Source organism: Podarcis gaigeae, assembly GCF_964106915.1.
Source record: "Podarcis gaigeae genome assembly, chromosome: 8".
NCBI classification, from domain to species: Eukaryota; Metazoa; Chordata; class Lepidosauria; order Squamata; family Lacertidae; genus Podarcis; species Podarcis gaigeae.
Window position 1 is genome coordinate 71771398 of NC_139684.1, and position 17204 is coordinate 71788601.

The 17204-nt window shown below is 45.7% G+C and overlaps 1 protein-coding gene across 1 annotated transcript in view; it reads left to right on the forward strand.

Moving 5' to 3' along the window:
• Window positions 1-16170, forward strand: part of LOC310850022 (IgGFc-binding protein-like) — a 39199-nt gene extending 23029 nt beyond the window's left edge. Inside the window, exons 11-19 of the mRNA XM_083751025.1 lie at window positions 1220-1793; window positions 2614-3215; window positions 4258-4822; window positions 6188-6765; window positions 8975-9545; window positions 10962-11161; window positions 12946-13326; window positions 14346-14672; window positions 15960-16170. Of these exons, the coding sequence (XP_083607151.1) occupies window positions 1220-1793; window positions 2614-3215; window positions 4258-4822; window positions 6188-6765; window positions 8975-9545; window positions 10962-11161; window positions 12946-13326; window positions 14346-14636 (3762 nt within the window). The 3' untranslated portion in view covers window positions 14637-14672; window positions 15960-16170. The remainder of the gene's footprint in view (window positions 1-1219; window positions 1794-2613; window positions 3216-4257; window positions 4823-6187; window positions 6766-8974; window positions 9546-10961; window positions 11162-12945; window positions 13327-14345; window positions 14673-15959) is intronic.
• Window positions 16171-17204: the final 1034 nt, after the last annotated feature.

Sequence of the window (17204 nt, forward strand, 5' to 3'; positions counted from 1 at the left end):
GCTACCAAAAATAGATAATTGGTCATGCAAAGCAGAACAATGGATAGTGGTAGTTGGCAAAGGTCTCAGTTCCTTGTGAGTCACCTGCAATCAATAGGTTAGGTCAGGGATAGGCAACCTGTGTCCCTCCAAGTATTGCTGGACTACAACTCCCATCCTCCTTGACTATTGGCCATGCTGTCTGGGGCTGATGGGAGCTGTAGTCCAAGAACATCTGGGTGGCCTACAGGTTCCTCATGCTTGCAGATTTCCCAGCCTATGTTTAAACAAGGCCTTGTTGTGAGTAATGTTGTCTGATCATGTAAATAAGTCATGGTCTCTTGGGATGAAATGAGCCATCGCTAACAAAGGCGTCAATGAATGAGAAGGTGGCTGTGACTCAGCTCAGCAAACATGAATCAGGATGATGTCAACCACCAGCAAGTACAAATGTAGCCAATTAAATAAGAAAAACATCCAGGCTGGATTTGGCAGAGTTCCCTGATTTACATTATGAAGGGTAATTCCACCCATACAGGGAACTTTTCTCTTTCTCTGTTTATCTGTTGTCTGTGTGTCTTTGTCTATCTGTCTGTCTCTCTTTTAGGAATACAACCTACAAACAGCCAACCTTGATGTTAAATATCCCACTCCAACCTTTTACAGATATAGTCTAGAAGAGTGTCATCTTAGAAGATGACATCTCAGAAGAAGAAGAAGAACCCAAAGGGGTTGTCAAAACTTTTCTGAAAATAGGCTGTTCTGTTCAAGACTAAATCCAGTATTGGTCAGTAGGATGGGGCAGCATCACTGACCGAATCTCCTGTCACTCGTGTCACTGTGGCTTTATGGGAGGGCTGAGACCACAGCAAGCTCAGTGCAATGAAAATGCACCAGCAGGAGCACTGGATTGGCACCATTGGTGTGTTTGCCTTTCTGCAGCCTCACTAACCCCTTGACCCTCCCTTTCCTGATAAGCCGCAGTGATGCTGGCAATGGGAGGTCAGGTAAGCGCTGCTACTGCATATACTGCTACTGGTCCCAATGACAACTTTAACATCAAACAACACAATTCTAACCAAATCTACTCAGATATGAGTCATATTGAATTCAATGGGGCTTAGTCCCAGGTATGTGCAGTTGGAACTGCAACCTAAAGCTTTGTGGGATTGTATGGCACGGTTTCTAAAAAGCCTCCAATAATTCCTGTGTGTGTTCTGTCTTGCCATTCTGCCTCTAGTTAAATGACATTGTTACCAGCCTACCACTGACCCTTGAAGATGGTAAGATCAAGCTGTACCAGAGTGGTTCCTATGCTATCCTGCAAACAGATTTTGGCCTCCAAGTATCATATGACTATAACTGGTATCTGCTGATCACAATCCCCAGTAGTTACTATGGGGCCATTTGCGGACTGTGTGGAAACTTCAATCAAAACCCTGCAGATGACATGGCTTACCCCAATGGCACAAAGGCTTCCTCCATCGAAAGCTGGGCCAGCAGCTGGAAAGTCAAAGACGGGGACCCCTTTTGTTGGGATCACTGCCAAGGGAATTGCCCAACATGTGATGAGAGCAAGAGGGAGCAGTATGGAAAGGAAGAGTACTGTGGGCTGATCAGCAAAACCTCGGGGGGCCCCTTCAGAGAATGCCATGCCAAAGTGAATCCAGATGACTTCTTTGATAGTTGTATTTATGATGTGTGTCTCAACGGAGGGACCAAGAAAATGCTTTGCCAGGCCTTGGAGGCCTATGCTAAAACCTGTAGGAAATCAGGGGCAACCATATACGATTGGAGGACGACCTCTGGCTGTGGTGAGTGCTCTTCCTCTATACAGAAACACAATAGCTTAGTCCTCTCAGTAAGGCTTATAGATTATTGCAGCCTGTGGATATGGACATGCTGTTTGAAGAAGCACAGCCGGCCACCTGCCTCCTTCGCTCTTGCCCATCTTGGCTTCTTCAAACAAGCCATAAGGGATTGACCAGGTGGGTCCAAGGAGTGATTAATGCTACACTGGAGAAGGGCGAGGTACCGGAAGTTCTACAATGTCTATCAGTCAGTAGCAAATATCTCTTTTCTGGGCAAGGTGCTTGGGGAGGTGGCAGCAGTCTAGCTTCATGCATGTTGGAGGAAGCTGATTACTTGGAACCATTCAGGTTTGGCTTCAGGCCAGGTCATGGCACTGAATGCAGGGAGTGCAATCCTGCTCATTCTCCTTGATTTTGATATCTCAGTGGCTTTCCATACTGTTGACCATGGGATCCTTCTGCACCATAACATGGAGGGGGAGGTTTAGTAGCACTGTACTTCAGTGTTTCTGCTCCTATCTCTGGGGCCATTTCAAGAAAGTAGTCATGGGAGCCTTCTGTTCAGCACCATGGGAGTTGCCTGTGGTGTCCCACAGGGTTCCATCTTGTTCCCCATTCTGTTTAACATGTATATATACAGAAGCTGACAACTGAATCTTATTTTATGCTGGTACCCTCTACCACACCAAAGAGCAGCTTTGTTTCATCCATAAATTTCCAAAGTACCTGTACGTCTAACATGAATTACATCAGCTCTTGCTAACTTAATCTTTAGCACATTCTATCAGTAGTTAGACACCTGCTGTTCTTCTCCTCCTTACAGCCTTGCCGTGCCCTCAGAATAGCCACTATGAGTTCTGTGGCAATGCCTGCCCCGCCAGCTGCGCTGACCGCAAGGCTCCCTCTGCCTGCAAACAGCCGTGTGTGGAAACCTGCCAGTGCAACGATGGCTACGTCCTCAGCGTCGACAAGTGTGTGCCTGTCGGGAGCTGTGGCTGCACCTACAATGGGCTCTACTACAAACCCGGAGAAGAATTCTGGGCTGATGAGACCTGTGGTTCCCGCTGCACATGTGATCCCACCCTGGGCATTGTGGTGTGCAAACCAGCTGGCTGCAAAGCCAGTGAGCAGTGCACTGTGGTCAACGGTGTCCGGGGCTGTCACTCCAGTGTTTCTGCTACATGCATAGCAACTGGGGACCCTCACTATACCACCTTTGATGGGAAGAAATTTGACTTCATGGGCACCTGTATCTACCAGCTGGCTGGGCTCTCCTCTAAGGACCCGACTCTCAAGCCTTTCACTGTCACTGTGGAGAACAACCACCGGAGCAGCAACACAGATGTTTCCTACACCAAGGTGGTGACTCTGAAAGTCTACAATGCAACCATCATGTTGAGCCAGGAGTATCCACAAAGAATCCAGGTACTGACATGGGCAATAGTTGGATGCATGTTTTGGTTCCTTGGGTCATCACAGGATCCTTTTAAATGGTGCCTGTGGCTCTGAGGGTGGAGTGCGGGGCTTGCCAATGTTGTAAACATTTCATTTATTTCACAGAAGTTACACACCACCTGATTGTAATGAAACCTCTGGGTGGTTTACATGAAATATTGGAACAGTTAGCTACAAGTGATTAACACTGTTTTAAAAATGCTTAAAATTAATCATACTTAAGTGAATTTACAGCAAGTTGGCATCTATGCATCTTACTAAGCTTGCCTAAGCCAAATTGTTTTAAACCAGCACCAAAAAGGATACAGTAAAGTTACCTACCTGATGTCAAGGGGCGGGAGGTTTCAAAGTGCAGGTGCTGCCACAGCAAAATACAATTTTCTTATGTAAACACTCATTGAAGTACCTCTTTCATTTTGACAGTGGTGATGGTTTTACTCAAAATATACCCATTGAAATTAATGGATATAATTCAGTCATGCTCATTAATTTAACTGTGTCTACTCAGTGGCGTAGCGTGGAGGGTGCAGGGGGGGCCGGCCGCACCGGGCACAACATCTGGGGGGGCATGCTCGCACTCGCAGCTCTCTGCCCCTACCTGGCTCACTCTCTCTCACTGCAGTGCTGGCTGTGCAAATCCGATTCGAGCCGCTGGGTCGTCGCCCACTGTGGAGGGGGTGGGTGCCAGGTGTGCGGTGCGGAGAGAGAGCGAGGGACTATCTGGGGGAGGAACAGTGCAGCAGCCGCCTAGCGCAGCGCTGAGTGCGGGAGAGAACCACACCAGACCAGACCAGGCAGCAGCAAGAAGAAGCTGGCAGCGGCGGCAGGTTAGGGGTTAGGGGGCGCAAATTACTTGCCTTGCCCCGGGTTAGGGGGCGCAAATTACTTGCCTTGCCCCGGGTGCTGACAACCCACGCTATGCCACTGTGTCTACTTATTTGGATGACTGGTGTTCACCAATGTTGAATACATACTATAGCAGTGGTGATGGTTCCTTTGCACCACATTCCAGGTTAATGGCATTTTTGTGAACCTGCCTTTCTACCAAGGCGACAAGATAAAGGCTTATATCAGTGGTGTTCATGGCTTCATCAAGACTGATTTTGACCTGATTGTCACCTTCGACTGGAACAGCTACGCCAGAGTCACTGTACCCAGTGCATACGCCAATGCTGTTGGTGGCCTCTGTGGCAACAACAATTTGAACCCCAATGATGACTTCATCATGAAGGATGGGAGACAAACGTCTAGCATATCCCAATTTGCAGAGAGCTGGAAGGTGGCGGAGGTCCCTGGTTGTACACCAGGTTGCACAGAGAATTGCCCACCATGTGAAGAGGCACAGAAATTCCCCTATAAGGGTGACCGATTCTGTGGGGTCCTCATCAAAAAGGACGGACCATTCAGGCAATGCCATCAGCTCATCGACCCAACACCCTACTTCACTGATTGCATCTTTGACGTCTGCCAGTATCGTGGCCGGCACAGCATTCTGTGTGATGCCATCAGTGTTTATGTGGCAGCGTGTCAGGACCTAGGAGCTGTGATTGAACCATGGAGATCTAACAATTTCTGCAGTAAGTATCACTTCCTGGTGCTGCTTTAGCATAGGAATATGAGGAGCAACCTAACGCCAAGTCAGAGCATTCTCTAGCATCTCAGACAGGGGCCCTTTCCTAGTTGTATCTGGATATACTAGGGATTAAACCGAGTACTTTTTACCCTTACCATGTTTTGCTGTAGGGAGTTGTGTGCCAAATGTAAAGGTGCATGAGCTGAAAACAAATTGCACGAAACCTTGACAAGTGTAAAATTTGAGGTTTGGAAGTAAAATTTCTCCTCTCTCCAAATGTTTTTATTTCAGTACTAAGTTGAGTCATGCTCAGAGCAGACTAACTATAAATATCGGAAATTCTACCTCAGGTCCATTCATTTCAGTGGGGAAACTTTGAGTACAACTTAGTGTATAGATTTCAAAGACTACTTGGAATATTTTTTAATTTATTTGATCCTCTGGTTTTGTCAGCCAACATTTATGTCCTGGCATGTACAGACCACTTAAGAATTCAGATCCACCTGAAAGATCCACTCTGTTAAAAAGGACATATAAGAAATCTGACATTAGATTTCAAGTGTTTTGAATTTACTGATCTCCACACCAATTTCATTTAAACCCTGATCATTCATGTCCCTGGTTCACATCTGTCCAATTTTTAGTCTTGGTCCCAGCGAACAGCTGGGCAGCACTATCGATCTTAGTCTGATCCATCCAGACACTATGAATGGTGTTACATCTGTAATATCTGTGCTTGGTATTGTTCAGCTGTTTTAGGTGTTGCAGGATAAAGCCAGGTAGTAATAGTAGTAGTGATAGTAGTATTTGCACAGACAGACATCCATGTTGTTCAACTACTCCAGTAACATAGGAAATACAGTAAGCCCACAACTTATGCATGGGTTACATTCTGGGGATCGCACCAAAAGTCAAATTGCTTATAATCAAAACACAATTGGATGGGCAGGGTATAAATGAATTAATGAATTAATGAATTAATGAATTAATGAATTAATGAATTAATGAATTAATGAATTAATGAATTAATGAATTAATGATGGTGTGTGGAATTGCCAAAGTCATTCTTCCTGGAACCCCAGGCCCCTTTCCTCCCCCTTTTCATTTACTTATTCTTATTTGCCAAGAGTATAAAGCTGAACGTGCACAAATTAAATGCACGAAGTCGCTTTGCTTGCCATATGAGAAAGCTGATTTTTAGTCAGACTAGGATCTGCTCTAATCAGCAGATGTCACTCTGTAGACAGAATCTGCAACAGAGCACAACAGACCTATTCAACTCCAGGTGTCCAAAGAACCAGGTGTCTGCCCAAATAACTTACATGCTAGCTTGAAATTCTCCACATTCTGTTTTTGTCCTTTCTTCCAGGCCTTGCCTGCTCACCGAACTCTCGCTACGAGCTCTGCGGGAATGGCTGTCCTGCCACTTGCCGTGGTCTCTCGGCTCCTGAGGGGTGTGTGACGTCCTGCAAGGAAGGATGCTATTGCAAGCCTGGGTTTGTCTTGAGTGGGGACCAGTGTGTCCCTGTTGGCAGTTGTGGCTGTGAGCACCAGGGCAACTACTACAAGAAGGGAGAGGTTTTCTACCCTGGTTCCTCTTGCCAGGAACGATGCCAATGTGCAAACAATGGAGTTGTCAAATGCCAGAAAATCTCCTGTGGGCCCCACGAGGAATGTAGGGTAAAGGATGGTGTCCCAGGCTGCCATGCGGTAGGGTGCGGGAAATGCAGTTTGGCTTTGGGCTCCCACTACATAACTTTTGATGGATGGGCCTACAACTTCCAAGGAACCTGCACTTATACTTTAGCTAAATTGCAAGGGAAGAACTCTCAGCTGGCAAACTTCTCGGTGTTGGTGGAGAATGACAGGTCACTGACCAAGACGCTTATAGTCTCTTTTCATGGATACACCGCTGTCATTGAGAGGGCAATGAAATGGAAGCTCAAGGTAAGTCCTGTTCCAGGTTTTGTCTCTTTGTGGTAGAAATGGTGACAAAATTCACCCACGGTTTCAGGATCCCTGGGGAGAACTTCGTCTCCCATTGTCCCCCATTCCCTATCGGTAAAAAGGTAAGGGGACCCCTGACCATTAGGCCCAGTCGTGACTGACTCTGGGGTTGAGGCGCTCATCTCGCTTTATTGGCTGAGGGAGCTGGCGTACAGCTTCTGGGTCATGTGGCCAGCATGACTAAGCCGCTTCTGGCGAACCAGAGCAGCACACAGAAACGCTGTTTACCTTCCCGCTGGAGCGGTACCTATTTATCTACTTGCACTTTGATGTGCTTTCGAACTGCTAGGTTGGCAGGAGCAGGGACCAAGCAACGGGAGCTCACCCCGTCACGGGGACTTGAACCGCCGACCTTCTGATCGGCAAGTCCTAGGCTCTGTGGTTTAACCCACAGCGCCACCCGTGTCCCATTCCCTATCAGTAGATATTGACTAATCTGCTCATTTTGTTTTCTCTCCATTTCTCATTTCCCCCAAGTTCAGTTCTCCAGATTTCTGCAGCAATATGTGATTTTTTTTTATTTAAAAAATCCTCATAGAAATCCACCAGCATTTTAGTGATACGAAGTCTCGATTGCTCAAAGATTTTTAAAATATTAAGTGGTTTATAACTTCTTTAAATAATAAAATAAATAATATACACATTTTGGCAAGGAATGTTCCCTAACAGAATGCATTTTCATATGTTATTCTGTCCAGTAAATTACATTTATGAACATTTTCCCCAAATATATGTGTTTTTGTGCTCATGGATTGGTTGGAGAACTGCATTGTAAAATCTGGAGAATTGATCATTTCACTTCATGTATTGTTTTTGGGAGGTGCAAATTCAGGAGTTTGCCATTCAAATGCCAACAAAATCCAAATTTCTGCCCCATCACACTGTAAGCAACTGTGGTGGGCAGGGTGTGGTGGAGTCTCCTTCTTTGGAGGTCTTTAAGCAGAGGCTTGACAACCATATGTCAGGAGTGCTCTGATGGTGTTTCCTGCTTGGCAGGGGGTTGGACTCGATGGCCCTTGTAGTCTCTTCCAACTCTATGATTCTATGATTCTATGAGAAGGGAAGGAGAGGAAAACCTCTCTGCTTTCCCCCCGGTATTCTGTAGCTGTTGCTCCTGCTAAGTGGAGACAAGGAAAGGAGTGTGGAGGAAAATCATTCCAAGCCTATGGAATAACTCAGGACAATTTCCAGGTTTTTCCTGTTCTTCTTTCCATGGGAAACTCAGGAAAATCCTAATTCAATGCAAGAAGAGCCTTGAGGGACTCACCCACCTCTACTTTAAAGATGCTTTTGATTATACCTGAGGGTATGGCTGCATGTATTTTGCACATGGGTTCATGCAATTCTACCATAGCTGTGGGATTTGATCCTGAGTGAGAACAGGCAAGTTCCATCCCTCAGTTCTTTCAAATAGACCTTAAGGATTTCCCTTTTGACTGTAGTCTTTAGTAGCTAACAAATTATGACTTGGGCTGTAGTAATGGTATTATATGGGCTGGCTCTGAAATATTAGAGTAGTGCTGGATTATTATTATTGTATGTTTTATGCTCGCTTTTAACGGTCTTGTTGAAGGAAACATTTAAAAGGGGTTTTTGATATTGTGCTTTGATATATTGATACTTGATGCACCAATATTGTGTTGATATAGTGTTCCTTCAGATGACCTCCTTATTGAGCATCCATCCTGATTTTCTCGTACAAATCTTGTGCGCTGGCTAGACTATGTCTGATCTTCACTGAGCATTCATTCTGATTTGTTTTCAGGCAGGTCATATGCCACCGAGTATTCATCCTAATTTGCTTGAGGGGCATTTACACATCTTCCTGTTAAACATTTGCTCATTCCACACATTTCTGTAGATTTCCCCATCACTTTCCTACCTGAAAAAAGTCCATTTTTTTTAAAAGTGGATTTCTTGCCCTGGGGAGAAAGCGTACTTTAATCTGCTTCAATTAAGCAAACTTTAATTTCTGGCATGTGTTTGAATCCCTCCTGCAAAATAGTAGCAGCCTGCAGACACCCTTAGTTCAAAAACTGTGTTAGGAGGTTTCCCCCCAAAAAATGTGGTTGATAAATCCATTTAATAATAAATAATAGTAATTTAAAACTGTCCCCTTACATGGTCACCTTCTCTGTGGTTAATGCAGGTGGATGGACAGCTCTACACGCTGCCCATGAAGACAAAGGATGGGAAACTCTGGGCCAACCAGGAAGGCAATAATATCATTGTCCAGTCTGACTTTGGTCTCAAAGTCCTTTTTGATACCTATTCGTCTATCTTGGTGTCTGTCCCCAGTAACTACCAGGGACATGTCACTGGCCTATGCGGTAATTTCAATAGTGACAGGACCGATGACTTTACTCTACCTACGGGGAAAAGCACCCAGAATGTGATCGAGTTTGGGGCCTCTTGGAAGGTTCCCATTGATGGTGTCAGATGCTCTGATGGTTGTGGAGATAAATGCCCCGTCTGTGATGCAGCCAAGACAGCGCCGTACCGACCCGAGAGTTCCTGTGGAATGATCCAAGCCAAATCCGGCCCCTTCAGAAGCTGTCACTCCTTGGTAGACCCTACCGAATTCTTCAACCACTGTCTGTATGACATGTGTGCAGCCAATGGTGCCAGAGAAACTCTCTGTAGGAGCATCCAGGCCTACGTCACTGTATGTCAGGCTGCAGGAGTTACAATTGGAGCCTGGAGAACAAACAACTTCTGCCGTAAGTTTGCACAGCAACCTGAAGTACCACCTTCTTTTTTATCCCACCCACTCACACTGATGCTTAAAATATTCATTCTGCTATATTAGACAAGATGTTGCCCTGCATATGCTGCTGGACTACAGCTCCCAACAACTCTGGCCATTGACCATGTTGACTTGGGCTGATGGGAACTGGAGTCCAAAAACAACTGTAGGGCACCATATTGGCTACTCCACTGTGTCAGAATAGGCAGCCACTTTGATATATGCCATTGGGAGGAGCACAGTGGGAGAACATGGTCAACATTTAAATCAGCATTTCATATTCTCCAACATTTCTCCAGTGAAAATAGGAATGTCCTGCTCCATAATAATAATAACAATAATTTTATTATTTATACCCCACGCATCTCAATGGGTTGCCCCAGCCACTCAAGGTGGCTTCCAACATACATAAAAACACAATAAAACATTAAACTTTTAAAAAACTTCCTTATACAGGGCTGCCTTCAGATGTCTTTGAAAGGTTGTATAGTTACTTATCTCCTTGGCTCGGCGGTCACATAGCTCCATTCCCTCCAATGAAAATAGGGATGAAAATAGGGATGTCCTAAAGAAAAGCAAGGCATTCTGGGATCAAATCAGAAACCGGGATGGCTTCTGTAAATCTGGGACTGTCCCTGGAAAATAGGGACACTTGGAGGGTCTGGCATTTAGATCAGGGTGAGAAATGAAACCCTCCACACTGCTCCATTTGGCCTATTAAGCCATTTTGGTTAAACTACACCCATTTGCCCTACATAGACCTGATATCAGCTATGATGTCAGGTGTGGCACAGGTAAGAATGAGGCTTGGCCAAAAGGGGCCCTGCTAACTGAGTCATGGTTTTCCAGGAGCTTTGGAAGTACTTTGCAAGCTTTGCACATTGTGCCTGGCATTTGAGAAGCACTGAGCACAGGACTTACAAACCGCTTTGTGCAAGTGCTTTCCAAATGCTCCACCATCAGCTGGAAGCACTGTGTGCTTCCCAGTCCCGTGTCAATTTGCAGATTGTTGGGTGTTTGGGACATACTAGGCAAAGCGCTTTGCAAGCTCTTTCAACTTTGACACTTGTGAAGCACCTGACATCAGATGATGGGCAGGTAGGAGGTCCCACTCACCTGTCAAAGTTGTCCTGCGGGGTTGGGGAAAATAAAGCTCTGGCCTGCTTCTCCAGCCCTCATTTTGACAATGCAGCACCTATGTCCTTTTATTGCTGCCCTTAAAAATACGGTAAGCCCTGATACGGGACAGTAAAGCAGCCAGAGATGGAACGGTGAGTGGAGGGGTGTCCTTTATGGATGAAATGCTTCAGAATTTAAGAATGGTTAGCTATACCTGCCTGAACTGTTCCTGCCTCCTATAACCCCATGTCCTCTCTCTCCTTCTTCTCAGCTCTCACTTGCCCACCCAACAGCCACTACAAGTTGTGTGCAAGGACCTGTGGTTCCACCTGCACCAGCTTGTCCACTCCGGGCCAATGCTCAAAGAAATGCTTCGAAGGTTGTCAGTGTGACAGTGGCTACCTGTTTGACGGTGACAGGTGCGTGGCAATAGAGAACTGTGGCTGCGTGCATGAGGGGCACTACATCAAGGTAAGTCCAGCACTTGTGGAAACTGTTGTGTCTGTGCGTATGTGTGTGCCACTTTAAGAGCTCACACACACTTCCCTTTGCCCTGCTGCTTTCCACCAGGAAAACCCATGGTTTAGCACTAAATTGGAACAAATGGCAATTAGGTATTCTGGAGATTGCTCCAATTTAGCATTATAGAAAGGGTTTTCCAAGGGGAAGAGGTGGGGCAAAGGCAAAACAGCTTGGAAAGCACAGGACAAGTGGAAAACATCTAGGCAAGTGACAAGCGGAAGTCTACATGAGCCCTTAGTGAGTCTGCAAGGGCTAGTATCTTTTCCCTCCATCGGATTGCCACTCATGCATTGCTTTGTGCTGAACTCAAATTTTCACAACAGTAACATAGGCGAATGTACCGGTATATGTATGCTTGTGAGAGGCTTGAAGGAGCACAGCATGTCAAAGGGTGGTTGTCACCTTCTCATACCCATCTCGGCCTCATAAAGGACAGCTGGTGAGGCTGACAGCAGCAGCAAAACACAGAGAGACGAAAAGGAGGAAGAGTTGCTGATAAAGGCCAAGATTGTGGAGCAAAGGAGATACAATAAGAATAGAGGGAGGCAGCCTCTGGCCCAGCAAAACTGGTGGGGCAGAGTACTAAAGGAGAGAGGGAGGACAGCAATAGAAAGCTGGCTGTTGCAGAGGCCAAGGAAGGAGGCTGAGGGAAGCAGATGTGAGAGGAGCAGCTGGGAAGGAGAAAGAGATGGGTGGTGAGGGAGACCTGAGGTTATAACAAAGGTAACTAAGAAGGCCTGCACATCACAGCAGAAAACCTTTGATAAGAAAAGCACTTTCCTCCTTGAGGAGTTGAGGAGCCAAGAGGTGGAACCTGTAATAAGCAACTGGCTGTGTGGAAATCCTTGGAGATGATGGACACAAGAAAACTTAACATCTGAAATAATTAGTATTATTTGAGTAGGAATACAATACATTGCACCAGAGTGGGAGAGGGTTAGGCACACCACATTGATCTGCACTGAACTGTTGATGGGCAATAACTCCTGTTTTCCCTTTTTATGATTCTTTATACTGGACAGTAGACAGGCCTTCAAACAGAGGACTGCAAAGGAGGACAGATGGGCACTCTATTCCTTGTCCAGGCTGTGCTCCAACAGAGCTATATAACCTCAGCTATATAACAAAGCTTTATTTGACCCCTGAAGAACAGGGTTTCACCTCCAAACATGTTGAGCACAAAGGAGTTAGTGAGAGGATGGATGGACTGAGTCCAGACCTGCCCACTGTATTTGGGGAGGGGAAGTTATTTGCTTCCATTTTGGACTTTGACAAGGGGCCAGAAAAATCTGAAAGGCTTCTGGGACTTTGCGTGATCCTGATAATGTTATATGCAGCATGCTATGACATATAAATCTGGACCCTTTGAAGAATCCAGATTAGATTCTTCCCTGTTCTCTGCCCCATTGAATGTCTCTGTTGTTAACAGGGATAGATATATCTGTCTCTTTCTGGTCTATGTCATTTTCACATCCATTGATTAGCATGGCGTAGAGTTCATGTGAAAATAGTATGAGTAAACGTATTAAAGTACAAAATGTGACCTATTTTAATATCCATTTTACTATCAATTTATCATTTATGCAGCACTGGTGTACTAGATTGTAGCTTTATAGAGGTTGTACTCAGGCTTGTACATGTTGAATTAAAAATAATAATATTTTAAAACATTTGCATTTAAATTTTAATTCTTTTTTCTCCCCTCCCTCTCTCTTGGGCTATAAATCTTACAGGCTGGAGAGAATATTGTCTCAGAAGACTGCCTGAAAAAATGCACCTGCCGCCCATCAGGCCAACTGGTTTGTGCAGAAAACAGTTGCCAGCAAGGAGAAATCTGTGCCCTCCATAACGGTGTGCGCGGTTGTATAAGGCCAAACGGAGAGTGTGCCGTCCTCCCTGGAGCACACGTGACTTCCTTTGACGGTGTCTCTGGGAAAATTCTATATCTAGGGGCTTACGAGGTTGCAACCCTTTGCAATGGCAGTGACCCCTCATGGTTCAAGATCGTGGCAGTTGTCGACAAACACAACGGCTGGGATTTGCCAGCAGTGACAACGATGCATGTATTTTTCAAATGCCTGTTTCTCACTGTAAAACCGAACAAGGAGGCATGGGTAAGTTCCCGGTGCAGGATCCTGGTTTGCGTCCAGTGTTAGTCACACACAATGGACAGGACTAACTTAGGTTCATTCATTTCAGTGGATCTACCCTGAGTAGATTTAATGTTGTGCTGCCCAAGTGCAAAGCCTTGCTAGGCTTTCACCAACAGAGCAACAGGCTTTTTTAAGCAACTAGTCATCCTCGCCAAGGTGAGAGACGCTGGGAATTGTAGTTGAGCAGCATCCAGAGATCACATTGACCAAAGCAGGAGAGGGTAAACTGAGGCCATCCAGTCATCTCTATCTGGCCCATGGGACTCTTCCCGGGTCACTCCCCCTTCCTTGGCCACACCTCTTATCATAGCACTTTAGCAGGAATAATGCACATTGGTTGCCTAGATGGATAATAGAGAAGGGACATCATATTCAATCATCATCCTTTTATTATTTATACCCTGTCTGTCTGACTGGGTTGCCCAAGCTACTCTGGACTGCTTCCAACATATATGTATATAAAAAATTAACATAATTATAGCCTACGCTGTGGATTAAACCACAGAGCCTAGGACTTGCCGATCAGAAGGTTGGCGGTTCGAATCCCCGTGACGGGGTGAGCTCCCGTTGCTCGGTCCCAGCTCCTGCCAACCTAGCAGTTCGAAAGCACGTCAAAGTGCAAGTAGATAAATAGGTACTGCTCCGGCGGGAGGGTAAATGGTGTTTCCATGTGCTGCTCTGGTTCACCAGAAGTGGCTTAGTCATGCTGGCCACATGACCCGGAAGCTGTACGCCGGCTCCCTCGGCCAGTAAAGCGAGATGAGCACCGCAACCCCAGAATCGGGCACGACTGGACCTAATGGTCAGGGGTCCCTTTACCTTTTATACAAAGAGCCTCGGCTCTTTTGCCTCTGGTCCCACCCACTACTGGCACGTGGCCCCCCCCCCATAAGGGAATGTGGCCCTCAGGCTGAAAAGGTTTCCCTGCCCTGCTCCACCCATTAACCCAACACCTTTCTCCCTCCTTTTCTGCACTTTAGGCCAATGGGCGCAAAATTACGCTCCCAGCAAAGGTCTCTGAAGATGCCCACGTCAGCCTCTCTCAAGACGGGATAACTATTCATTTGGCCTCTGAAGTAAAAATTCTGCTCGGACCTCGTGGGGAAATGAAGGTGCAAGTCTGTAAAAGCCTGGCAGGAAAGCTCTGTGCCTCCTGCGGGAACTTCAATGGAAATCGCTCTGATGACCTGAAGCTGCCCAGTGGGAAGGCAGCAAGAAGCTTGTCTGAGGTCATTGCTGTCTGGAAGGAGGGGGAATTCTGTGCTAAGTGAGTGGCTCTAAGAAAGGTCTTTGACCAAAGAGGACATGTAAGTGTTGCAATTATTCTAACAAGTATATATACCTATTAAGAAGTCATTATGCTTTCTGAAAAAATTGATTTCAAATATCAGTGTATTTATCCATACATACTCTATGTCTAAAAGCAATCCATTTGCATGTTGCAAGTGTGGTCATATCTTCTATCCTTCATGAGCCAGTGTGGTGTAGTGGTTAAGAGCGATAGATTCGTAATCTGGTGAACCGGGTTCGATTCCCCGCTCCTCCACATGCAGCTGCTGGGTGACCTTGGGCTAGTCACACTTCTCTGAAGTCTCTCAGCCTCACTCACCTCACAGGGTGTTTGTTGTGGGGAAGGAAGGGAAAGGAGATTGTGAGCCACTTTGAGACTCCTTCGGGTAGTGATAAAGCGGGATATCAAATCCAAACTCTTCTTCATTCAAAGGTGGGCATGGTACACTGGTACCTTGGTTCTCAAACTTAATCTGTTCCGGGAGTCTGTTTGACTGTTCCGGGAGTCTGTTTCAGAAACCAAGGCACGGCTTCCGATTGGCTGCAGGAGCATCCTGCACTTAAGCAGAAGCTGTGTCGGATGTTTGGCTTCTGAAAAATGCTCACAAACCAGAACACTCACTTCTGGGTTTGCAGCATTTGGGAGCCAATTTGTTTGGCAACTAAGCCGTTCGGGAACCAAGGCACGACTGTATTATCTTTCCAGTGTATCAGTATCAGTCTTTTAGCAGAAGTAAGGGCATGGAAAGTTGCTCATTAGCTAAAAAGGCACTCAGAGCAGTTTTCAAAAATTGGTTATTAAATCCCTGCCTGCAGATTTGCAGTCTAAAAGGCCATGACACAAAAGGGGTGAAACCAGGAATAAGAGGAAGGATGGAAAACTCAAACGCAGACTCAACTCTTCAAGTTACGGGTCTTGGAGTTTTCTAAGTTCTTGTCTTTTAAAAAGAGCAGCTCTCCCTGGAAGCATCCTTCCATCCCAGATCAAATCTAGGAGCAGGGAAGGTGACAGTGTCCAGGCCAGGAGGACAAGGCAGCTCCTGACATGCACCCTTCCCCCAGAGAGCAGGCTGGATAGCAGGCAGGCAGTTATTCCCTACAGACAGGAAAAAATAGCATCTGGTAGCAAACAGCAGGTTGTAAAACCAGGAGTAATTGATTAATTACACGCAGAGAGCAAAGTCATTGCAAATTGAGCCGTTACGTGTTAAATAAAATTCTACAGTGCTGTGGGAAGCATTGGGAAGATTCTTACTGAAACGTAAATACACTCACATTGCCTTCTTCACAATTTTCTCTTCTAGTGAGGCCTACAAAGTGCCTGAAGCAAAATGAACCCCTCCCTATGCTGCTTCTGGGAGAAACTTCGCATTTAAGCTCTGGGGCAAAATTCCTTGGTATGGCGTATTCCCTGGCTTCACAGTTGCTCAACCTGTTATCAGGTTTACTCTGACCGCCTAATAAAATGATGGCACTTTTGCTTAAGAATCAATAAAGCTTTTTTTTTTTTTTTTTTGCAAACCTCACTTTGTCGGCATGATTTTAACTCTGAGAATATGCAGAGATGTGAGAGGTCTGGTAGGAAGGCGATGTTCAAGCAAGAAGGCAAGGAAGCAATATGATCTAGAACAGTGTTCTTCAACCTTAAGTCCACAGAGCTTGTTGGACTACTCTTCACCATAAGGTCCAAGGGCAGACTACAATGCACAGTTGTAAAAACCGCTACAATTATTTGCGAAACAAGAACATTCCAAATGGAACAGAACGGTATAAATGCAGCAGAAAAGGTGTGTCCCACAAAACATTGCTTTATATAAAAGCCATATAAAATAAATAGCCATATAAAATACATGCATAAAGCAGTATAAAATATAAATAAAGCAATATAAAATATGCTAGGCTCCCTAAAATAAGCAGCACATATACAAACACAGTGGTACCTCGGGTTAAGTATTTAATTTGTTCCAGAGGTCCGTTCTTAACCTGAAACTGTTCTTAACCTGAAGCACCACTTTAGCTAATGGCGCCTCCTGCTGCTGCTGCGCTGCCGGAGCACGATTTCTGTTCTTATCCTGAAGCAAAGTTCTTAACCCGTGGTACTACTTCCAGGTTAGCAGAGTCTGTAACCTGAGGCGTATGTAACCTGAAGCATATGTAACCCGAGGTAACACTGTACATACAACAGTACATATCACAGTTTCAAAATAAAAAAAGGTAAAAGACCACTGACAGTTAATTCCAGTCACAAATGACTTTGGGGTTGTGGTGCTCATCTCACTTTACTGGCTGAGGGAGCTGACGTTTGTCTGCAGACACTTTTTCCGGGTCATGTGGCCAGCATGACTAAGCCGCTTCTGGAGAAACCAGAGCAGCGCACTGAAATGCCGTTTACCTTCCTACTAGAGTGGTACCTATTTATCTACTTCCACTTTTGGGCGTGCTTTCAAACTGCTAGGTTGGCAGGAGCTGGGACCAAGAAATGGGAGCTCACCCCGTTGCAGGGATTCGAACCGCCAAGCCCAAGGCTCAGTGGTTTACACCACAGCGCC